Genomic DNA, 26,372 nt, shown 5'->3' with positions numbered 1-26,372 from the left:
CTGTGGATTGAAGTCTCAATTTGATAATTAAATGTGTGACATTAGGAATTTGTGCCCCCCTTTTTTGGTGGGGCAATGAGGGTTAAGTGACTTGCCCAGGGTCACACAGCTAGTAAGTGTCAAGTGTCTGAGGCTGGATTTGAACTCAGGTCCTCCTGAATCCAGGGCTGGTGCTTTATCCATTGTGCCACCTAGCTGCACCCCCCCACCCCCCCGCCAAAATTTGTAGTCTTAAAAATTGGATTAGGTGTGAACACAAAGTAAGGCATAATGGTATAAGGAGAGGGGAATAATGAATAGAGATGAACCATGTTCATGAACATGTAGAGCATGTTCAGATAATTACCAATGAGATTCAGATCTTCCCACTTCTTAGCTATCAGCTTAAGGCCATCCATAGGTTAAATGCAGCTGGTAGCACCTGTCAGAACTTCTGCTGAAGTTGGCTTTTGGCCTTGCTTTCATTTATTCCTGTTGCTTCTATGTCACTAAAAGTATGAAGTGGCTGACAGGAATCTTAACTCCCAAACGTCCATCTGCTGATGCCATAGCTATTTCCAATGTGTCTTACAATTTACTCATTTTCCTCATAATATCATTGTGAGGTACATAGTGCATGTGTATTGCCAGCATTAGAAAGGCAAAGTGACTTGTTTACAAGTCCCAAAACTAGTGTCATGAAGACTGGAACATATATCCTCTGTCTCTAAGGTCAATGCCTTAAAAACTCAGACTAACCTAGAAGTTGCCTTGGAAAAATCTGCCCTCATTGATAAGAGTGCATCAAACCCAAAGCTAGAGTTTGGATTTCCTAATCTTGGAGTTTGTATTCTGACTTCAATACAAATCATGTAGACAAATAGATTCTCAGGAAGATAAAACCCAGCTGTGTGCACAGTAAAGGCATAGTTAGAAAATAATGGAACCAATCAAAGTTACTGCTTTCAATCTGACCTGAGTGTGGAGGAAATTCTCATTAGTTGGTCTCCGTCTGGAAAATAAATGACTTGATTACATCAGGGGCATTATTTTTCAACGCGTAATCCATTAAGTAGACTTTATTACCTTAATTTTTTATGGTTAAGATGGTAAGTCCGTTTTTGGTGGCATTCAAGTAGAAAAAGAAATCAGCTAATTAATCTAACTAGTCCCAAATCCTAAGAAACATGACTAACTAGGTAAGAATCCAGATCACTCTCAAAACACAAACAGCCTTGAACAGGGATCTACTTTTTCTCTGTAGAATCCTCCACGCTGGGTTATGCCAGCATGTTAAATCATTTATAGCATGTTGGGTTTGAGTAGTAAAGTGGCTAGACTGTTCAGTGAGGCAATCCCTTCTACAAAAATCCAGATGCGTCTTGGAACTCACCCTGCTGGGATTGTATCCATGTCACATGTGGCTTTTGTTGCATGCTAGTGAAAGGGCAACACCCACCCATGATGCCTCAAGGATTATAGTCCCAAGAGAGAATACTGTAAGAGTCCTCAAGTTAATCACTTTGGATACTGGCAATGAGTCTTTCCTGAATAATCAAAAGAGTCAAAACATTCTGAGAAATTGCCTTTCTGGCCTGAAGCAAGGGAGGCACCTCAAAGAATCAACAGAATGCCCTGCTACAGGGCCTCAGCAGACCTGGGTTCAAAGCTAGGCTCTGCTACAGTTGTGTCACCTTCAGCAAGTACATTCCTCTCTGGGTGTTAGTTTCATCTATAAAGCTAGACTCGGTGATTAATAAGGGCCCTTCCAATTCTAGGATCCTAGGATCATATGACAAATTCTAAAATCCTATACCAAGACTTCAAGAAAGGTACCTTTCTGGTTCAACTGCAACCTGGCTGGATGTGGGCAGAGAGGAGTTTTCTCCTTTTGTCACTGGCCCTTATAGTGCTGGGCTACATGGGCAATTCTGTAATACCCCAGTTAATGGGGGAAAAACCCCTACTTTATGAAGTCAGAATATTAAAAAGAAAATAAAAAATACTTCATTGATCATTCAGAGCAAAAAAGTTGAGATTCACAGCTGTATGACAGAAATATGTCCGTTTTTCAGTTTCCATTTGGCAACCTGCTCAAATGAAGGCCATCTCTAGGCAAGTGTATCAAGCCTATGGGGTTTTCCTAATTTCCTTTTGGATTCCTTTCTCCTTCTCCTGGGTGTTAATCATTATCCCTATTTCTAGGATCCTCCTGCCCTTGAACTGCTTCTCCCCTATCAAAATAAGTGGAAAAGGGAGAGAGGGAGAGGGCAGAGAGGGAGGGAGAGAGAGAGAAGGTTGGAACCCAATAATCAATCTCTACAAATCTGTTTATTCATTGACTGATTAGTATGAAGGAATTTTAGTTAAAGTACAAGGTGTTCTTTCATTCTTTTATCTTTCATTTTTCTTCGAGTTTATTTTGTCTTCCACCAATAGTTTGAATGGACCAGACATTGATCATATTGGGAAACTTCCTTTCAATGATGCCACTCTGTTCTCTGTTACCAAATTAACAGTTGTCTCTTGATGATGCTACATGGCTCTGAGTTACTTTGATCTCAGATACTACTGACAGTATCCTAAAGTACAATACAAAGATTATGGTGGAGATAGACTGTAGAAGGTACCACTGATGACTTGCATGTTTTATAAGTCATGACTGGGGACAGGTGCTTAGAAAAAGATGGGTTTATCACATAGCAATAGAAAGTTGTATATTGGTTACAAAGCCCAAGTATTGTGCTGTTATCCACAAATTATTGAAAACCCAACTAGAAGGGCTTCCAATATAGTAGATGGATTATTATGGAAAATTACTAAAGCACATGAAAAAATCCCATAGGATGAGAAGTCATTATCCTTTAAGAGCAGGCACTTAAAATGTCATATTTACTGTTATACATTGTGATATTTACTAATTATAACTGCTTATGGAAAGTGTGCACAAACTGAGGTATGGAAAGCATCTTTCATTCTGAAGTAAAAGACTTTGTCCTCTGTTAGAAGAATTGAGGGCATCAGCAGGCATAGGGGAGGTTGAGGATGAAGAAAAACAATAACCCCACAGAGCTAATTAAGCAGTCAAGACGGTGACATCAAAGTTTCTAGCCACTACAGTTCTTCTGACAAAACCTTAAAAGTGTACCATAGGAAACAATGATTTAAAAAGGAAAATGTTTTCTATCCAATATAGAACTGGACAAGAAGGTGACCAGAAGCCTATGGACATCATGAACAAGCACACGCCAGCCAAATCGCCTGTAAACGAAGCAAGAAGCCAATGGGTTATTGGCCCTGGGCAGTTGCAGTCACAACAGGGGAGGGAGCCAGCCCCTGCTGTGTCAAATGTGTAAGGAGCCAGGACTGAGCAGTGCATGCTCACCTTGAGGCCCTCTAAAAGGTCTTAAGCCAGTACTTCTGGTGGAGCCACAGCAGAAGAGAACCAGCTATCACTGATTGTCAACACCTAAGTAGTCCAAGCCGGAGAGCCCTCAAAGAGGCCTTCAGTATGTAGACAGGGTTTATCAGGGTGCCAACGAGAGAGAGACTTCCTGGTTAATGACCACAAGGAGAAAGCAGAAATTAGACGGAGGCAGACATCTATATGGAGCCTTCAGGACATGAAGGCAGTGGGAAGGAACTGGTCCCATCCAGCCTTCCCATGAAGAAGTAGCATCCATAATAGAGAGGTTACAGAACCAGGCAGGATCTCCTAACCTCAACTAAAAATGTAGCTCTAATCTGGGCACTGAGGCTGCAGACATGAGTAAACAGAAAATTCTAAGTATAATGAAGAAATATAATGGGTTAGCAAAGTTAAACCTAGAAGTGGAGTAATTCTATAATAAATACAAAAAGAAATTCAGGGTGTGGGGGGGTATCTATCTTGCCCAAAGAGTAGCTGGAAGAATTTTTTTTAAAAGAGAAAAAAATGAGATTAGAGCTCCTGAGGATAAAATTTACTAATAGAATAAGAGGATGAAAACTTTACCCAAGTAGTAGACTCCATTAAAAATTTGAATTGAGCAAAAATAGAATTCAGGTATTCCATTAGACAACAAGAAATATTAGAACAAATCCAAAAGACTGAACAGTTAGAACATTTAATAGACCCACTACCAGAAAGAACTGGCCAGGAAAACTGGCTGAAGAAAAATAATCATCAGACTCCATGGAAATCATGACCAAAAAAAAATCTGGATACCATATTTCAAGAAATAAAGCTTCACAGATCTGTCAGAATTAGAGTGCAAATTGATTAGAACAAATAATGTCCTAGACAAAATTCAAGGCTTCTACATCAAAGAAATAATACACCAAGCAGCCAGAAAGAATTCGAGTACCAATGAGCCACAGTCAGAATTACACAAGATTATGCTGCAATGATTATACAGAAAAGGAAATGCTGGAATGTAATTTCTTTTTTGGTAAGGCATTTGGGGTTAAATGACTTGCCCAGGGTCACACAGCTAGTAAGTGTCAAGTGTCTGAAGCCAGATTTGAACTCAGGTATTCCTGAATCCAGGGCAGGTGCTCTATCCACTGCACCACCTAGCTGCCCCAAGTGATATGTTCATTGCCACCAGCTTTAACTTTTTTTTGGGGGGGGGGCAGGGCAATGAGGGTTAAGTGACTTGCCCAGGATCACACAGCTGGTAAATATCAAGTGTCTAAGGCCAGATTTGAACTCAGGTCCTCCTAAATTCAGGGCTGGTGCTTTATCCACTGTGCCACCTAGCTGCCCCCTGGAATGTAATATTTCAAAAGGCACAAGGTATAACTTATCCTGAAATGAATATAATCTTCTGAGTTTTAAAAAAAATGGATCTTTAACAAAATTAAGTACATTCAAGCTTTTTTTTTTTTAAAGACCCAAGCTGGATGGAATTTTTGAAATGCAAACAGAAGCAAGGAGACTAGAATGATGAATACATTAGATCAATAGAAAGAGGCTAAATGATGAGTACTTGCATTCCAAAAAAGAACAAGTGTTGGGGGCAGCTACATGGTGCAGTGGATAAAGCACCAGCCCTGGATTCAGGAGGACCTGAGTTCAAATCTGGCCTCAGACACTTGATACTTGCTAGCTGTATGACCCTAGACAAGTCACTTAAACCCCCATTGCCCCACCAACAATTTTTTTTAAAAAAAGAACAAGTATCCATTCAGAATCCTAATATCTTTAAGACATAGAGAAGTTTAAGAAGATAAACACAGAACCTGTGGTTGATTTTGTTCTGTTTTGCTAATTTTAAGAGGCAAAATAAAATGGAAGGAAAAAAGAATACTTTTAGAAGTGTTTCACATGACTATGGTAGTGCAATAATGAAAAATATAAAGATGGATGAAGCAGTGGGGGGAATGGGCATCTCCTGAGCCTCCCTCTAATCTGAATCAGGCAAAAGGGTGTGTGTGTGTGTGTGTGTGTGTGTGTGTGTGTGTGTGTGTGTAGAGGAAGAACATTTACATACAAATATAGTAAACTACACAAGGAAATACACAGGAGAGAGAATTTAAGAGGGAACATAGAATTGGAAAGTCACAAGCAAAACACTATTATTTGGGGGTGCTGATCTATATTTTTTCCTTTGATTTCTTATAACAAGAAGTAATCAGTCCTCTTATTCTGATTTACTTACCTTGGAATTTGAACGATTTCTTTTGGTGTTCTGTGGATTCTTTTGATCTGTATTTTGTTGCTGGCTTCCTATATTTCTGGGCAATTTTCCTTTATGATTTACTGAAGTATGTCATTCAGGTTTTCTTTTTCAGCCATTAATACATTATCACCAAACTCTACCATAACATTTGGAAACTGTTGAGCTAACCAACCAAAAGATTCACATCATATGGCTGGTGACAGTTCAGTCTAGTGTTTGAGCCCCAACAGCATTAACTCCCATGACCATCAATGTATTGGCTGTCCTACTTGCAACATTCATAGTTCCTAGGAAGCTAACTGTCTCAGGTAATGTTTCACCTCCTCTGCTTTCATGGACCCAACTTATAACATTAAGTGGGAGGGGATTCTATTTATTTGTTATAGTTCCAAGATGTATTTTTGCCATACAAACCCACAAATAATGTTGCAGGTCTCTGCCAACCCCAAAGAATCCATTTCTCCCATGAAATAGTTTAATTCATTTCAGATTTTTATTGTGCTATTTGCCAGCACCATTGCTTGCCATGCAGAGTAATAGCAATAAAATCCAGACTTGCTGTCTCCCACCACAATTATTTCTTTTTGTTCCTTTCCTCCAGAGAACAGGTTTACTGAATGTGGCAGCAGATTCCCTCCCTTGCCTATTGTTAGGAATGCCTAGTACTGTCACCAGAACCCTTCTTTAGAATTAGTTCTGTCGGTATGATTCAGACAGGTAGTACTCAAATGGATGTGACTTTTATCTTCATCATTGCTTATTCCTCCTAACAAGGGCACATTCTGTTTATGTGTGAACTCAGAAGTCATAAAGATAATGGTTATAAATGGTTTTAAATTTACAAAGTGCTTTAAGCTTTACAAAACACATTCCTCATAGCCATCCTATAAGAAGTACAAGTTTCCTCATTTTAAAGATGAGGAAACTGAGCCACAGAGAGGTTAAATGAGTGTCCCATGGTCACACTTAATCAAGAGCAGAGCTGGGAACATAGATCTCACCTGACTCTAAACGCAGTGTTCTTTCAATTATAGTACACCACCGCTCATAAAAATGTAAGGTACAAGCTAGACTGACATAAATGCTCATTAATATCCACACACTCACCATAAATAGAACACAAGGGGATGACACACCTAACTAAACACCGGGGATGTCACCGTGGCCTCACAACTCTCAACCTCTTTAGTCTCTTCCCTCACTCTTCTCTTTTCTGGCTGACTGAAGCATGGTTTCTAACTACCAAGGCTCATCTTTGCCTACCAATAAACCATCTGTACAACAGCCTGCTTCCTACTTCCTTATATTCCTTAGTACCACAGCAGAAGTGCTGGCTCAATCCACAACTCCTCACATTGGCTAGTTGAATTATGTAGAATATAACAGAAGGGAGGCAGCTAGGTGTCCCAGTGGATAAAGCACCTGGCCTTGGATTCAGGAGGACCTAAGTTCAAATCCGGCCTCAAACACTTGACACTAGCTGTGTGACCTTGGACAAGTCACTTAACCCTCATTCTCACACACACACACACACACACACACACACACACACACACACACACACAGCATATAACAGAAGGAATTCTCTCCTGAGAACCTTACTCTCTTGGCATCTGTGCCCCACCCTGTTTACCAGTGTCTTAGCCCAAAAGTCTCTGCTTTTGTTCCTGGAGAGTGAAGGGAGAGAATGCAGTCAAATCCTCAACCTTTATATGTTTAACTTTCACTACTTCAAGCATTTCTGTGGGTTTTATTAGTAATCTCATTTTCACTCTTCTGTTATTCGTGCTTATGTGCAATACAACAAATATGAACAAATTCCCAAGATTGTGCCACTCACAGTTTCCAATCTTGAAGGTTGGCTTGGCATAATTGACCAGCTAACTAGAGACACTGAGTCTGGTGATCTCATCATCAATTGCAGCTTCAAGATTAAATGTCAGTTTACCTGTGCTGTGTTCCCATACTCCACACAGGACCTTTAACAATCTCAATTGTGCTTAGTTTTTGTTTTGTTTGGGATTTTGTGTGTGTGTGGTTTTTGTTTTTTGTTTTTTTGGTGCGGGGCAATGAGGGTTAAGTGACTTGCCCAGGGTCACACAGCTAGTAAGTGTCAAGTGTCTGAGTTTGGATTTGAACTTAGGTCCTCCTGAATCCAAGGCCAGTACTTTATCTACTGTACCACCTAACTGCCCCCAGACCCTTAACAATCTCAAATGGTACATGAAGCCATCATCACTGATAGATTATTTCAAGCTGGTGCGCCCTTCACAATCTCCAATGCCATCTACCAGCCATGAAGGACAGAGTGTTGAAGGTGATGCTGAGACCTCACCACTCTTGGCATCTTCCAGTAGCAGCAACTCAAGTCCCAGCAACCTCTCCCTTGGTTTCAGAGGGCCACCAAAGTAGCGAGGTTTACAGCAGTAGAGCATGCAGTACAATACCCTCACACTGCCATTTGACACAGTGGAAAATAAGATTCAGGTTAAAAAAAGTTTTAGTTTTAAGAATTTTATTTGCTGTACAGTATTTATGGTATTGTAGATTCCATGTGTTATGAAAAGTGAGTATTATCTGGTCAGCGTTATTTAATTGAGATATTAGTAGATAAATTAGGAGAGGAAGGAGTACTTTACCTCTCAGATCTATGGAGAGGAAAACAATTTATGCCCAAACAAGAGATAGAGAATATTATGAAATGCAAGATGAATGACTTTGATTACATTAAATTAAAAAGGGTTTGTACAAAGAAAAGCAATGCAGCCAAAATTAGAAGGGAGGCAGAAAGCTGGGAAACAATTTTTACAGCCAGTATTTCTGATGAAGGCCTCATTTCTAAAATATATAGGAAACTAAATCAAATTTATAAGAATATAAATCATTCCCCAGTTGAGAAATAGTCAAAGGATATGAACAGACAGTTTTCAGATGAAGAAATCAAAGCTATCTATTGCCATATGAAAAAATGCTCTAAATCATTATTGATTAGAGAAAATCAAATTAAAACAACTCTGAGGTACCACCTCACACCTAACAGATTGGCTAATATGACAAAAAAAGAAAATAATAAATGTTGGAGAAGCTGTGGAAAAATTGGAACATGAATGCATTGTTGGTGGAGCTGTGAACTGATCCAACCATTCTGGAGAGCAATTTGGAACTATGTCCAAAGGGTCAAGGGACTGTTCATACCCTTTGACCCAGTGGTACCACTGCTAGGTCTGTATCCCAAAGAGATCATAGAAGAGGGAAAAGGACCCACATGTACAAAAATATTTATAGCAGCTCTCTTTGTGGTGCCAAAGAATTGGAAATCGAGGGAATGCCCATCCATTGGGGAATGACTAAAAAAGTTGTGGTATATGAATGTAATGGAATACTATTGTGCTGTAAGAAACAATGACCAAGCAGATTTCAGAGAAACCTGGAAGGACTTACATGAATTGATGCTGACCGAGAAGAGCAGAACCAGAACATTGTACACAGTAATAGCAACATTGTGTGATGAACAATGGTGATAGACTTGATAGACTCAGCAGTGCAATGATCTAAAACAATTTCAAAGAACTCATGATAGAAAATGTTTTCAACATCCAGAAAAAAGAACTGTGGGTTATGAATGCAGATTGAACCATGCTGTTTCTACTTTTGGGCTGTTTTTTTTTCCTTCTTTTTTGAGATTTTCCCCTTGTGCTCTGATTCTTCTTTCACAATAAGACTAATGCAGAACTATGTTTAATGTGATTGTACATATACAACCTATATCAGATTGCTTTCCGTCTTGGAGAGGAGGGAGGGAAGGTAGGGTGGAAGAAAAATTTGGAACTAAAAGTCGTATGAAAACAAATGTTTTCATGTAAGTGGAAAATAATAAAATAATTTTATTAAAAAAATAATTGAGATGTTAGCAACAAAAGGACAAAGAATTCTAGAGAATTTCTAGGAAGAAAAAATATTTTGCATGTCACTAATTATATTTTGTGTACTTCATTTTACAGGTTATTTCATGGTTATTATGTTAGGAAAACTTCATATTATCAGAATTGATATTTTGTTATAAAGAATTGTATGCAAAAAAAGTGTATTTTCAGCAATCTCTAGCAAAAGTTTACAGTTTTTGATGGTCCCAGGAATGTAACCCCCTATTTTTCATAGATTCAATGTATCAATATTTGAATTTTTTAACTTTTGCACTTTTTTCTTTTTAAATAGTTTATTTTATTATTTCTAATTACATGTAAAGATAATTTTCAACATTAATTTTTCTAAGATTTTGAGTTCCAAATTTTTCTCCTTCTCCCATCCCTAAGACAACAAGCAATCTGACATAGTATACAGTACAATCATGTTAAGCATATTTCCACATTAGTCACGTTGTGAGAGAAGAATCAGAACATAAGGGAAAAACCACAAGAAAGAAGAAACAAAAAACAGCCAAAAAAATAAAAATAGTATGCTTCAATCTGCATTCAGACTCCATAGGTTTTATTTTTTTTTCTGGATGTGAAGAACATTTTCCTTCGTGAGTCTTTTGGAATTGTCTTGGATCATTGTATTGCCGAGAAGAGCTAATTCTATCCCAGTTGATCTTTGCACAATTATGTTGTTATTGTTTTGCACTGTTTTCTAAAAACATTACCTTTGTGAAAGGTTGAGGATTGACTGTACCAAGTCTATCCAGTAATTAAATAGTAAGAAGTAGTCATTATATAATATATAATAATATAAATATAATATATCATAAAATGAGTGGGACCAAATGGAAATCTTTGGAATTATCTGAGCTGTCCCATGAAATTAATATCAAACAATATTGGCGTAGAACCACAGAGAGAGGAATGTGGTCTACCAGGTACCCCTGGCCTAGCCTAGCCTGGGTAGGATGGGGTTATCTTCTTCCCCAATGTTTTGTTCTCTATTCTTGTGGCTATCATACCAGGAAACCCAACAGGCCTATCAAGGTACCCCAATCTCCACTGGAGCAGGGGAGTGTTGTAGATCAAAGACCACCAATGGGTATCATGATCTCTTATGAGTTGGTACCTATATGGGTCCTTTCAGCAACCTCTATTTGGGTTTTTGTGAATAGGGCCAAATGTATATGTATACGGAAATTTTCCCAGTGGGCATTTTAAACTGGATGTCCTACAAGCATCTCAACATCAACATTTCCAAAATAACTCATTATATTTCTTCTGAAGCCCACTCCTCTGAATTACCCTATTTCTATTGATAGTACAACATTCTTGCAGCTAAATTTACAGTTACTCCTCAGAAATTGGTCATTGCTACAAATCAGAGCTTGAGATAGTTATTGGTCAGTTGCAACCAAGATTAGAAAGAAAGCAAAAAGCTGGGAAACAATTTTTACAGCCAATGTTTCTGATAAAGGTCTCATTTCTCAAATATATAGAAAACTGAATCAAATTTGTAACAAGTCATTCCCCAGTTGAGAAATGGTCAAAAGATATGAACAGGTAGTTTTCAGAGGAAGACATTAAAGCTATCTATAGTCATATGAAAAAATGTTCTAAATTATTGTTGATTGGAGAAATGCAAGTTAAAATAACTCTGAAGTTCCACCTCACACCTATCAGACTGACTAATATGACAAAAGAGGAAAATGATAAATTTTGGAGAAGATGTGGGACAATTGGAAAATTAATGTATTGTTGGTGGAGTTGTGAACTGACTCAACCATTCCGGAGAACAATTTGGAACTATGGCTGAAGGTTAATCAAAGTGTGCATACCTTTTGATCCGGCAATACCACTGAGGATACAATAACTAGAGCACTGGATCTGGAGTCAGAAGACCTGAGTTCAGTTATGGCCTCAGCTCTGTGACCCCGGGCCTCAGTTTTCTCATCTTTAAAATGGGGATAATGATAGGTTAGGGCTAGCAACCTCTCGGGGTTGTTGTGAGGCTAAATATTGGTGAAGCATTTCACAGACCCTAAAGTACTAAATAAATGTTAGCTAGTAGCTAGTATTCAAGAGCCCAGGGTGACACCACCTCCTCCATATCATGTCGAGCTACCAGAGCAAGATGTTAATAGAGAATTACTGTGAATTGTAGAAACAATAAATGCCTATCAATTAAATGTCAAATCTCACTAATTTTAACCAGTCAAGAAGGGAGAGATAAGACCTACCTACAAATGGCGAAAACCTTGAAAGAGAAACCAGTTTGAAGGAAAACTTGTTTATTGCTTTTTAAGTTTATTAACTCAAAGGAGCCTAAGAAATTCTTTTTACCCAGTAGAGGTCTTCATGGGATCAAATTTCATGCATAGATAGGAATGATTTGTAATTACCATAGAAATTAGGAACGTGTGCTTCTTAACACTTGAAGGCAAATTGAAAGCAAATACTTATTTTTTAAACAATTTCCTTAAAACATATTTTCAGTCTGCACTGTCTGAAATATTCCAAATTAATGGAGTCTGAATTAATGAGGTTTTACTGTTTCCTTGTCTGTCAGAGAGCCAAAAGACATCAATTTTTGGCTGATCTTAGTGCCTTCTGTAGCCAAGGCAATTCCCATGGGCAAAGATTAAATTCATGAAAACCCAAAAGGGAAGCTTCCATTTAAAGGGATGAAATTGACTAGCCTCATATTTCTCTTTGGTTGGTAAAGTTTAACAAAAAATCAAATCATACAGCGCATAGAAGTCCAGAATTTTTTAAACAAATGTTCTTCTCTACGACTAACCATCTTACAGCCTTAACCATCCGAGAGGCTAAGTAATATGTCCAGTCACACCATCACTACATGTCAGGGGGAGACTTGATTTTAGGTCTTCCTGGCTCCGAGACTTGTTAGCTCTTTCTCTAAAAACCAGTGTCTTTAATGACAAATAATAAAACAGTAATGATTTTCATTTGGAATTCTTTTCTTCATGAAAACCATGCTCTGATAATATAAAAAGACATCTTGGGGTAGCTAGGTGGTGCAGTGGATAAAAGCACTGGCCCTGGATTCAGAAGTACCTGAGTTCAAATCCAGCCTCAGACACTTGTCACTTACTGGCTGTGTGACCCTGGGCAAGTCACTTAACCCCCCATAGCCCCGCAAAAAAAAAAAAAGGACATCTTAATGTCAAGAATTTTGAATTAAGAGTCAGGACACACAACATGGCTAATGTGGAAATGTTTTGCATGACTGCTCATGTGTAACTTATATTGAATTGCTTGAGTTCTTGGGCAGGGGGGAGGAAGGAAGAGAATTTGGAACATGAAATTTTTTTAAATTTATGTCAAAATTTGTTTTTACATGTAATTTGTTAATTATCATTTATTTTTTATTTACAAATTACATGTAAAAATAAATTGTTCTCATATAAGAGTCAGGACATCCACATCTATAACCTAGCCCTGCGACTTCCTAGCTATGTGATCCATTTAATCTCCCTCAGCCTCCTTTTCATCATCTGTAAATTGGGGAAAACAATACTCACATTGGTCACCTTGATATAGGAGGCAAAAAAAAGGGGTTAACAGAAAAATCTAAGACCCAAGCTCTAATTCAGATATTAGCTCTAAAAGGGATTCAGACCCCAGTTAATGGATAACTTACAAGCCAGGATGCTAGGTTCTCTTACCCATATAAGTCAGTACCCATAACAGGAACATAGGGAGCTAGGCCATGAAGACCTTAGACTATAACAATGATAAAATGACAAGCTATAGAAACTCAAACTAAGAATAAATGAAAAATGAAGATATGTTGTAACTAGCCAAAGGAATCAGAAAGAGACATGCACAGAAAAGGCCAAATTTGTCCCCAGATTCACCTTATGACATGTAAACCCCCAAAACACACCTCCACAGAAAAAGGTACCTGCTTCGGGGGTTGGCTTAGGACCCCCAGGAACTCCAAATTAGGATAAGCCCTCCCCTGTACCTCCCCAAGGTGGAGATTATTATAATGAGACTGATAATCAATTTATCCATACTATAAATATAACTTTCTTTTCTTTCACTATTTGAGAGATACCTTTCCACTTTTCTGGTTCTGAGTCACTGAGTCTTGTAATTCTTTTGGGACGACTCACAATCAATTTGACTCTAATTCCATCCCACATCAACCTCACAAAGTTATTGTGAAAAAAGCCCTTAGTAAACCTAAAAGAATTAGAGACTCATTAATTGTGAAATAATCATCGAATTGAAGAACTGGAAGGACTCATAGAAGTCATCTTGCATCCCTACAGCTTCCCCAACAAGTTTGGTCATAGTCTTCAAGAACTCATTAACTCCCAAAGTTGGCCATTCCATTTCTGGAGAGCTTCAGTGGTAAGGAAGTTTTCCTTGAGATTAAGCTGAAATCTGCCTCCCAGTAATTTCTCACTATTAGTTTTAGTTCTGACCTCTAGGGCGACATAGGCCAAGTTTAATCCCTTCCCTCCATAATAGCCTTCAAGACTTTGACCCCTGACAATTGGGGAGAAAATAAGGAGTATCAGTTCAGTCCTTTCTCTCTCCTCCCCCCCCCCTCCCCCCCACTCCAGAAGGTTCTGCTCTTATCTGGGACAAGCCCAAGGGAACAAAAGAGATGGAGATTGATTCTTTTGTCTAGCTCTGTGAGCTAATGGGAATTAAACCACCACTCCTAGATATTGGACTTCACCTTTGTCCAAGGGTCTTTTACATACTTTCCCCTTATGTCACTGGTAGAGTTCATTTTAATTTAGACCACCCTTAAGTCATGTTAACCAATGATAACCAATGATGCTAACCAATTAGCTTTGATCAATGTATAATGATCCGCCTCTATCAAAAGAGGATAAAACCCTTGACTACTACAGGGTCTCTCTCTTTACTGGCTCTCTTGGCCCTGAATGCTGTCTCTTGGTGCTCACTCTTTCTCTTAGGACTATGTAGGTATGAAGGCCTGAGACTACGAGAAGTTAGGGAGATACATGGTCAATACTTTACTGATGTTAATTAATAATAAATGCTTGGGGCAGCAGTCTGAAGTTTTGGGAGTTTTTTGACTGTTTTCTCTCACAACCTAGCTAATGTGGGAATATTTTCCATGACTACTCATGTATAACTTGTTTTGAAATGCTCGAGTTCTAGTGGGTGGGGGGTGGGAATGGAGGAGGAAGAGAAGTTGGAACACAATTTTTTTTTAAATTGATGTTAAAATTTGTTTTTACATATATTTTGGAAAATAAAATTCTATTCAATAAAAAAAGAATTAAAAAAATAATAATAATAAATACTTGGGGGGCAGCTACGTGGCACAGTGGATAGAGCACCGGCCCTGAGTCAGAGTACCTGAGTTCAAATCTGGCCTCAGACACTTAACCCTTTCTAGCTGTGTGACCCCTGGGCAAGTCACTTAACCTCAATTGCCTCACCAAAAATAATAATAATAATAAATGGCTTACTGCCAAAATGGGTACAATAGCAATTAATATATAAATAGCAAGCATTAATTTATAAAATACAGTAGCCTTGATTATTTTTTAAAAATACAATAAACAAATGAAAATTTGGGCTTCTTCTTATTGAGATCAGTTTCATAGCATCAGTGGGGGGCTTCATTTCTCAACAGCAATAATACTTAACATACTATCTATGCCATCTAATTTGTAGAGTGGGGTCAGGAACACTGTTATGAAATGCATTTGATTTTTCTTTAAGTTATTTCTTTTACCATCTTCTTTTTTTAATTTTTTTTTTTTTTTTTTGGTGAGGCTATTGGGGTTAAGTAACTTGCCCAGGGTCACACAGCTAGCAAGTATTAAGTGTCTGAGGCCGGATTTGAACTCAGGTCCTCCTGACTCCAGGGCTGGTGCTCTATCCACTGCGCCATCTAGCGGCCCCTTTAAGTTAATTTCAATGATATGAAAAGATCAGATGTATTTTAATTTCATGAACGAGGCTTTTGGCAGCATAAAAAAATATTGGTTTCAACTCCCTTTGATTATGATAGTCACAATGTCCCATGTTTAGGAATGTTCCTTAGGATACAATTTTATATGAATATTCAAAGGGCCAGTAATTCCATCAGTATGGAGAACTTCTGACTTGAGTTTACAATTAGGTCATTGTGGAAACTCCTTATATGTTTATAGCACTAGTGTATGACTTCGAAGAGAAGTCTTAGGAGAATAGCATGAGTCACATAGAGGTTAGATTACTTGCCAGTTAACACATTTCAGAGGCAGGATCTGAACCCACATAACCTAACTCCAAGCTTAGCTTTCTATCCACTATGTCAAGCTGTCTCACATATAGCTTTACTTGACTAAAATCAAATAGATTTTTCTTCAGCTATAAAGTTCTGAAATACTATTATTGGTTACCTTGTGTAATAACTTTTTTTTTTAATTAATTAATTTATTTATTTTTGCAGGGCAATGAGGGTTAAGTGACTTGCCCAGAGTCACACAGCTAGCTAGTAAGGGTCAAGTGTCTGAGGTCACATTTGAACTCAGGTCCTCCTGACTCCGGGGCTGGTGCTCTAACCACTGCACCACCTAGCTGCCCCTTTGTGTAATAACATTAAAAACTATGCCAGATCATTGTGGACAGCACTTGCAAGAAATATCTAAGCTTTGTTTAGCTACCGTTCAATTGTCCAAGCTGGAGATAAGTATTAACTGCACAGTTCAAGTCAAAATGATCCCTGGTTTTAGAAATGACCGATGATCACAGTCATATTATCCCAGAATCAAAGAATTTGAGCATTGGTAGGGATACTAGCAGTTGTCTAGCTTGCTACAATCTTTTTGGATCTCGACTGTATCATTCACAGAGTTAGTTATGCCTCCAGTTTTGTGTCATCTGTACAGTTAATGAACATACCATCCATTCCCTAATCAGAATCATTGACTAAAAATTTTCAGTAGCTTAGAGACAAGCACAGATCCCTGAGTACTCCATAGGAAACTTTCTGCCATGCTGACACTGAACCAGTAACAATTATTCCATGGCATTTCCCTTGTTTACTCTATTGGTAATCCTGTCAGAAAAGCAAATGGGGGGGGGGCAGCTAGGTGGCACAGTGGATAAAGCACCAGCCCTGGATTCAGGAGGACCTGAGTTCAAATCCAGCCTCAGACACTTGACACTTACTAGCTGTATGACCCTGGGCAAGTCACTTAACCCTCATTGCCCCACAAAAACAAAACAAAACAAAAAAAGAAAAGCAAATGAGATTAGCCTGAATGGGATCTGTTCTTAATGAAGCCATGTTGGCTCTTTCTAATCACCTCTTCCCATTCTAGTTATTCACCAAACCATCTCTTTAATGATCCATTCTAGAATTTTCCTAGACCCAGATCACTGGACTATACTTTGCAGACTCTGTTTCCTTTAATTTTTTTGAAAACTGGAAGAACATTTGCCCTTCTCCAATCCCGTGGTGCCTCCCCTATTTACCATGATCTTCCAAATATCACTGACAGTGAATCAGCTATCACATTTGCCAACTCTTTTAGGACACAAAAATATAGTTCATTTGGGCCAACTGAAAGAAATACAGCACAGCAAAAAGAAATACATCAATTATAACTACCAAGAGGTCCTGAAGAGTAGTTGAGAAAATCCATCCTCTCCTTCTCTGCAAAAGTTGAAGGATTTATAGGTAGGGAATATTACATACACAGTCAGACCAGGTTTATGTCTTGGATCATTTTGCTGAACTACTTTTTCTTTTTTTTTTAATTTCTAATATATAAAAATTTTTCCCAATTACACACTAAAAACGATTTTAAAACATTTTTTTTAAGTTTTGAGTTCCAAATTCTCCCACTCCCTCTGCTCCTCCTTCCCTAAGGTGATAAGCGATCAAATGTAAGTCAGACATATGCAATATTGTAAAACATTTCGATATTAGTCATTTTGTACAAGAAGACTAGAAGAAATTGGAAAATAGTTTGCTTCAGTCTATATTCAGACAGTATTGGTTCTTTCTCTGGAGGTGGAAAGTATGCTTCATCATTAGCCCTTTGGGATTCTCTTGGATCATTGTATTGCTGAGGATGGTTAAGTTATTTACAATTCTTCATTGAACAGTTTTGCTGTCACTGTGTACAGCATTCTCCTGGTTCCGTTCACGTCACTATACATCAGCTCATGTTAAGTCTTTCCAGGTTTTTCTGAAGTCTGCCTGTTTGTCATTTCTTATAACATAATAATATCCTATCACAATCATATACCGCAGCTTGTTTACACATTCCCCAGTTGATAGGCATTCCTTTGATTTCCAATTTTTTTTTTTTTTTTTGGTGAGGCAGTTGGGGTTAAGTGACTTGCCCAGGGTCACACAGCTAGTAAGTGTCAAGTATCTGAGGCCAGATTTGAGCTCAGGTCCTCCTGACTCCAGGGCTGATGCTCTATCCACTGCACCACCTAGCTGCCTCTGATTTCCAGTTCTTAACAAGAAGAGCTGCTATAAGTATTTGTGTACAAATAGGTATTTTTCTCTTTTGTTTGATGTCTTTGGGATACAGACCTAGTAGCTGTATTGCTAGGTCAAAGGTATACACAATTTTATAGCCCTTTGGGCATAGCTCCAAATTGTTCTTCAGAATGGTTGGATCAGTTCACAATTCCACAAACAGTGGATTAGCATCACAGTTTTCCCACATTGTCTCCAACATTTATCATTTTCTTTTTTTGTCATATTAGCCAATTTTAAAAAGTTCTTTGTTAAGCTATGATATATGATGGCTATGGAATATTATCATGCTATAAGAAATACAAGCAGTGACTTCAGAAGGCTGGAAAGACTTATATGAACTGATGTATAGTAAAGTGAGCAGAACCCTAGAAAACATTGTACACTGGAGACAGCAATGCTATTTGATGAAGAACTGTGTATGACTTAACTATTTTTCAGCAATACAATGATCCGAGACAATCCCAAAGGATTAATATGAAACATACTGTCCACCTCCAAAGAAAGAACTGATATTGATGAAACACAGAATGAAGCATGCTATTTTTCCACTTTCTTTCGTTTTTTTCTTTATTCAAGTTTTCTTGTGCAAAAATGTAGTCATATATAGTAGTGTTTTACATAATCATACATGTATAGCCCATATCTGATTTCTTATTGCCTCAGGAAGGAGATGGGGGAGTGAAGGAAGGAGGGATAAAATTTGGAACTTGAAATTATAAGTAAAAATGTTTATTAAATTTTTTAAAATAAAAATGAAATAAAATTCTTTGTTACAAGAGCTAGCTGACTGTGTAGGGAAAGGAAGAAGGAGGGATTCAGAAATGAAGGTGATATAAAAATAAAAGATATCCATAAAAATTTTAAATAGGAAAAAATACCATCTGAGATAGACCTACTTTTTCTGAAGCTCATATCACAGAATCTAGAACTGCAAGGGACCTTGGGTAATTTTAGCCTAAATGCCTTATTTTGCAACTGAGGATACCGTGCAAAATCAAATGAGTAGATAGGAGCAGAGCTGGAATTCAAATCCATCATCTTCTGGCTGCAAATCTAGCCCTCTTGCTAAACCACCACAATCTATCCACTACAGTGGAGACCTTCCTTTGATTCTTTTGGTGGATACCATTGTGGAACCTGGGCTATCCATCTGTCATCCCTTGTTCTTGCTACAGGACAGGCTCCCTTCCATTTCCTGTTACCACACGTCTTTAACGATTCCTTTTACATTACTTCTCACCCACAGGTCATCACTGTTAACATGCTACAGCTTTTTTACAGCCATCATGCATCTCTCCATTGCCCTTTGGGTCACCCGAAGTTACGATTCCTTTGAGATCGGGGTGTTCCACAAATCACAGCCATTTTCAAACCATAAAATGACACAGAAATAGGAGCTATTCCTTGTTATTCTGGTTTTCTCTCCTGGGGTGTGTGTGGGGGGGGGGTGGGACTGGTCCATCAGCTAGGAAAGCTGCTTGTTAGAGGGAACTTCTTTCACTACATCATTTTCTTCCTTTTTGTTCACTTTAGGTGATTCTTATCATTAGTGGAAACCTGAGCTTCCTAAACTGGCTGACCATTGTTCCCAGTATTTGCCTGCTTCGACGATGCTGCCTTGGGGTTCCTGTTTAGCTCTCGGCGGGGAGGGGTTAAAGATCGAGTCCACAAAATACAGCTTGAAGAGGCAAAGGAGAAGAAGCCCCCTGTGAGATATGGTAAGTTATTTCCCAGGAAGAAATAAGTCTTCAAAACAATGGTCTCTACCAGGCTTTCCCAAGGGCACATCCAGGTATAGTACAAGGAAAGGGATGAGGGCAATTTACATGTGATTTGCATTTGCCTACCTGGAGGGCACGGGCTGTGCATCCTGTCAGGCAGCCTGTACATTAGAATGCTTTCTAGCTCTGTGGAAGGATGTCATTTCTTGAATTTTCTCTTCTCAAATCCTATTTGCCCCCAAACTGTCACGGACTATTGCAGCAGTAAGAGTCCTGGGCTGGGACTCAGGAGAGAGGAATCTGTTCCTAACTCTCAAACTGATTTACTGTATGATCTTGACTAAGTCACTTCCCTCTCAGCCTCAGTTTCCCTTTCTATACATGAGTGATGGAGGGATAAATGAAAAGAACTCTGAAGTCCCTTCTGATTCTGATATATAATAAAACTTTACTTGTAGGACAAAGAAGTGGTGGCATCCAAGGAAGAGAGACCTAGACAGGGAAGGGGATTGGGTGATGATGGGGGTTCCCAGGAATTTGCCTTAGATACAGTTTAGAAAGCATTGTTGTAGAAGAGCCATCATATTTGTGTCTTGTAGGCATAGTACACTAGCATTTGGGATACAAATACCTATCCATGACCTTGCAGACAGAAAAAGAATGTGACCCATTACCTATTAGCTGTGTTAACTTCTCTGGGCCTCAGAGTACTTGCCTGTAAAAGAAGAGGTTTGAATAGCTGCGGTCAGCACCGTGGTCTCTGGTACAGAGCTTGCAGTATATGGGCACCACAGTGAATAGAGTGCCAGGGCCTGGAGCCAGAAAGATCTGGGTTTCAAGTATGGCCTCAGACACTTACTAAACTAAATGACCCCAGACAAAGTCACTCAGGCCTCTCTTTGCCTATTTCTTCAAGTATAAACAGGATTGTAGAGCACCTACCTCACAGAGCTATTGTGAGGATCAGATGAGATAATATTTGTAAAGCACTTAGCACAGTGTCTAGAATCAGTGCTATATGCTAGCTATTGTTATTATTATTATTATTATTATTAAGTAAAAAATAATACCTACCCTGTCTTCAACAACTTGAGCTTTCTTGATGATCACAGAATCAAAGAATCTCAGAGCTGGAGGAAATTCAGTAGCCATTTGGTCAATCAACACTTTAAAAAACAATTTCTTCTACTCCATACCTGACAAATGGTCCTGCAGTGAGGGAGGAAGAGGAGCCAATTTTTCAGTATCTCATGGTTAGGGAATGTTCCCTTCCATCAAACCTCAATCGACCTCTTTGCCACTTCTAGCGATTATTCATAGTTCTACTCTCCTGGGCCTAGCACTACAAGTCTAATCTCTCTCCCACATAAGAGCCCTTCAGATATTTGAAGACAAATACTATGTTCTCCTGCTCTAAGTCGCTTCTCCAGGCTCAACGACCCTAATTGTTTGTTTTCCAACCAATTCTTATGTAGCATGGTTCCTATTTTATTCCCTTGGTATACTAGTGCGGCTTGCCAATCTCACTCTGAATTATGTCTTTCCTAAGATGAGGCACCCAACCTACTCTAGATATCTTATAGGATAGAACTGCCCTCTCCTTGTTCTGGACACAAATTTTTTAGTAATGCAAAGATTGCTCTCTTGGCTGCCATATTTCACCACTGATTCATGTTAAGCCTACAAGCCACTAAGACCTCCAGGTCCTTTTCACATGAATTGCTTTCTAGACATTTTAGATGTCTAGATGAAGGAACAGGCTCAAAGTGGTTGTCATTCATGCAAGGTGATACAGTAGCTAATGGATGAACAAGGGCTAGTACCAAGATATTATTCCCTGTTAGGTGTTCTCTGTGTTCTACCTCAAAACCTCCTAGCACAACATTCAGCAATGACAACACTACCTACTCTGCGTAAGGCACCACAGCTGAAGCACGCCAGTCTAGTCATCATCATGAACATCCAGTGGTAATGTACAAGGCAATGGGCATAGCAGTAGAAGTAGGAAATTGGAATGGCTCCAGGGTTTATCCTACCCATAAAAGTTCCTTTTATGTGGAAAAAAGAGACATGCTCTGACATGGATTAGCTATATAACCTTGAGCAAGTCTCTTCCCTTCTCTAATAATAAATTCAATTATGTAACATTTTAAGATTTGCAAAGTGCTTTACATATGTTAACTCATTTGATCTTCACAATAATAGGATGAGCATAACAATATTTGACTCTCAAAAACAGTGGTTGTGGAATAGAGGTGTTATTATCCCCATTTTATAGATGAGGAAACTGAAGTAGAGAAATGTTAAATGACTTACCCAGGATTCACATAGCTAGTAAGTGCCTGAATCAAACCCAATAGGAATGAGGTGTTATTATAAGGAGATACTAGCTATTTGTTTGTAGCAGTAATAAATGTATTTAAATGTAAAACAATATTGATAATAAATATGTGGTACTAACAATGACATTCACATGAATATTTAAATATAAAATAATATGAATAAACAAATGGTGTTAGCTTGTGTGTGTATATTTATAAGTCTATATCTTTTTCTTACAAAATTAAGGGGTAGAGATATTCCATTTGTTTGGATTTTCTGCAGCTTTGCATCTGGGACCAGCGGGTGTTTAGGGTTGTTGGCACATGGTGCGAGGCTCATTTTGGGGACTGAGAAGTTAAGTCACAAGGTTAGATGAATCAGTCCTACAAATGCCTTCTTTTTAAAAGCTCAGTGGGGAGCCAAGTCCTCCTGTGTACCTCATACTTGCAGTTTCCCACTATTTCCCACTGATCCCATGGCTCAGCTCTGATCATCTTTGGGGAATTATAATAGTTTAGAACATACATGCTGGACCCTTTGCTTCCTTAATTAAGCAAGTCATTAAATGGGCACTAACCTTAAAACATGCTTATCTTCATTTCTCCAGCAAGTACGGATCACAGGATTAGGGTATCACACTAAAGGCGAGAGCTGGAGGCCTATTGGGGAGTGTGAGGGCTTGGCTGTGAAATTTGAACTTGGCATCACTATGCTACAGATAATCATGAAAAAGGAAATAGGGGATTTTTTAACCAAGAGGAGAAAGGCCTAATTAAGCATGGGCTGATGTGCACCTACCTCCTTCATCACCTAATTTCAGTCCCAGGAAGAACTTGTTTCACACACCCAGGGATTTCACAAGGAAACAGCCCAGATATCAGGGGAGAGAGGTTCTTTGTATTCTATTTCTTACCAGTTTGGTACTTCAACATCATTTACATGCCTTGTTCAACAGCAAGAAGTGCTCACACAATACACCAATGCAGAGTTCTATGCCAGAAGGTTCACTTCATGTGAAATGTTAGTTTCCTGTGATATAACATTTCAGTATTGTAAGACTGGATTTATTTCAGATTTTTAACAGATCAGAACTCTTTAATTGCTGCAACTTGACAGATGGAATAGTGAGACAGAGAAATCTTTGGAGTAGGTATAACACCCCACACATCTGAAGGGCACACTGTGGAAGGCTTACTTTTGTTGTTGTTATTGTTGTCATTGTTTGTCCTTAGTTCTCAAAGAGGACCATGACATCAGGAGGTGATGTCATAACTTTCACTGAATTGGATTTAAGTGAGGGAGGACTGTGCAAGGTCACCAACCTTACTTTCTCCTCTAGAACCATTTGGGTCCAGTGGCAAGATTTTATATATCTATATATCTATATCTATATCTATATCTATATCTATATCTATCTATATATATATCAGAATGATTGGAGATGGCCCTGGATGTTTAAGGCAATTGGGGTTAAGTGACTTGCCTAGGGTCACACAGCTAGTAAGTGTGTGAGGTGAGATTTGAACTCAGGCCCTCTCAGCTTCAGGGTCAGTGCTTTATCCACTGAACCACCTAGCTGCCACCCCATTGTCTTCCAATAACCATGTGTCTGCAAGAAGTCATTGGGTCTTGGTTCTCTCTTCTTTAAGGTAGTTCATACCATATATCAAGATAAGAATCAAAATGGGTACACGATTTAGATATAAAGGTGATATCTTAAGCAAATTAGGAAAACATGGAAAAAATTACCAGTCAGGTCTATGGATAAGGGAAGAATTATGACCAAACATGAGGTAGAGAGGATCATAGCATATAAAATGGTTTATTTTTGATTATATGAAATTAAAGAGATTTTTCACAAACAAAAACCAATGTAGCCAAATTAAACAGAAAGCAGGAAATGAGCGGGGGAGGATTTTACAATAAGTTTCTCTGATAAAGACCTCATTTTCAGATATATAGAGAACTGAGCCAATTTATGAAAATAAGAAGCCATTCCCCAGTTGATAAATGGTCAAAGGATATAAAAAGGAAGTTTTCAGAAGAAGAAAATCAAAATTATCAATAGTCATATGAAAAAATGCTCCAAATCACTCATAACTAGAGGAATGAACATTAAAACAACCCTAAAGTACCACTTCATACCGATAAAATAACCACATTGTTTGTGATATGATCATTAGAAAATAAATTAGCCTTGAAAACATTTGAGGTAATAACAATAGCAACCATGCACATTTCTATAGTATTTTAGTTTCCATAAATAATTTCTTCATAAAGTATTATTATACCCATTTTACAGAAGAGGAAAGAGTCTCAGGAGAGGACCCACCGGTAGTAAATGGTAGAGCCAGGACTTGAACCCCTGTCTGCAGATTGCCATTTCAGTATTTTCAGTCCAGTGTTTGCTCCATCACGCCAAAATGAAAATTTTAGCTCATTTCTCTTTCTCTTATTTACAGGTTGTTTGGTTCGAAGACTGGTAAACATCTCTTTAGGTGTCCTGATTGCCTACCTAAGCATTCCTGTGATTATGAATTTGCTTAATTCCAAACAAGTTATGAATACATCATTCAACCCTCTCAGAATAGTCAACACTTACGGGGCATTTGGAAGGTATGAATCACTTCCAGGGTGAATCCATATTTATCCATATTTATCCTTTTATTCTGGTTTTATTTTCTGATTATTATCTTTCCATCCTTTTCCATCTATTTTCCATGAACTATTCAATGAATCAGCCTTTCTGAGTATCCACTGTGAAGTAGGTACATGGGAATGAGGAGGCATGATGCCTGTCCTTAGAGGTCACTGCGTAATAAACTAGATAAAGTAATATATACACAAATAAATAAAGGGACCTATGATTTTTGTCAGTATATGGAACTCTCTGTATGGGAGTTTTTCCTACCAGTGCAGGGCATAGCTAATCTAACAAGGTAAATAAAACATGAGGCATACAGAAAGTGAGTGATTTAGCTGGGTTTTACATCAGATCCTTCTACATTAGTGTCAGAGGCAGGATCTGAACTCACAGCTTCCTGACTTCAAGCCCAGAATTCGTGATGCTTTGCCACAGGTTATTAAGAAAACCTATTCATGTAAAGAAGTCTAGGAAACACAGTACAGAATATCTCAGGAAAGTTTAACAGGCAGTTAAAGAAACAATCTTGTCACTGGGGTATACTGTAAACTAGACAGAGAAAATAGATGGGATATTTCAGAAGCAGTTTATAAGCCAGGCAGAGAAATACAATTGATAAAATTGGTGTTGGGAGATGCAGAACTGGGCCTTCAATTATCTGGATAACTCATGGATTCCTCCACTTCCCCCCAACACCACCCTTTCACATACACACATAGCAGAACAGCTAATAATTTCTTGATTTGCCTCAATAATAATTACCTTTTTCAAAAAATATAAGAACCAGGGGCAGCTAGGTGGTACAGTAGATAAAGCACTGGCCCTGGATTCAGGAGGACCTGAGTTCAAATTTGGCTTCAGACACTTGACACATAATAGCTGTGTGACCCTGGGCAAGTCACTTAACTCTCATTGCCCCACCAAAACCCAAAAACAAATAAAAAAAATATAAGAACCAAAAGAGGAAGTTCTAGTCTGGATCTGATTTTAACTAACAAATAAGACCTAGTTCCTGAGGGAGAAAAAAATGGGGAGGAACCTTGGAGGGAAGTGACCACTCCATTTTAGAATCCGTGATAGAGAAGTAGAGGAACATTGTGTATAGTTAAACATGTACCCTAGTTTTTTGTGTTTTTTTTTAGTAAGGCAATTGGGGTTAAGTGACTTGCCCAGGGTCACACAGCTAGTAAGTGTTAAGTGTCTGAGTTCAGGTACTCCTGAATCCAGGGCCGGTGCTCTATCCACTGCGCCATCTAGCTGCCCATGTACCCTAGATTTTAAGGGAGCTGATTTTGAGGATTTTAGAGAAAGTGTAGGTATGATCTTGTGGATCTGAGTTCCATATAAGACATCAGGCTCAATGAGACAGGAAATGCCCAAAGGTGAAATTCTGAAGACTAAAAGAAAAACAGTTATGGTGAGATAAAAAGAAGGGATTGCTCTAAAGAAGCCAATGTGGATGCATAGGAAACTCACTAGTCAACTTAGATTTTTAAAAAGACATGTCCAGAAGATGGAAGCAAGGGTAAATTACAGAGGATGCCTATAAAAGCATGGCCTGGGCCTATTGTAAAAATAGTGTCAGAAGTGTTAAAGTTGAGAATGAGCTAAGGCTAGCAA

General features: G+C 38.5%; 1 protein-coding gene across 1 annotated transcript in view; it reads left to right on the top strand.

Annotated features, from left to right (window-relative positions):
* Positions 1-26,372, top strand: part of LMF1 (lipase maturation factor 1) — a 710,851-nt gene that overhangs the window by 629,038 nt on the left and 55,441 nt on the right. The window contains 3 exon segments of the mRNA XM_043976446.1: positions 19,599-19,661; positions 19,663-19,783; positions 24,571-24,724. Coding sequence (XP_043832381.1) covers positions 19,599-19,661; positions 19,663-19,783; positions 24,571-24,724 — 338 coding nt within the window.

This window comes from Dromiciops gliroides, chromosome 1, assembly GCF_019393635.1.
Source record: "Dromiciops gliroides isolate mDroGli1 chromosome 1, mDroGli1.pri, whole genome shotgun sequence".
NCBI lineage: Eukaryota > Metazoa > Chordata > Mammalia > Microbiotheria > Microbiotheriidae > Dromiciops > Dromiciops gliroides.
This window is presented reverse-complemented; position numbering and strand designations above follow the sequence as displayed.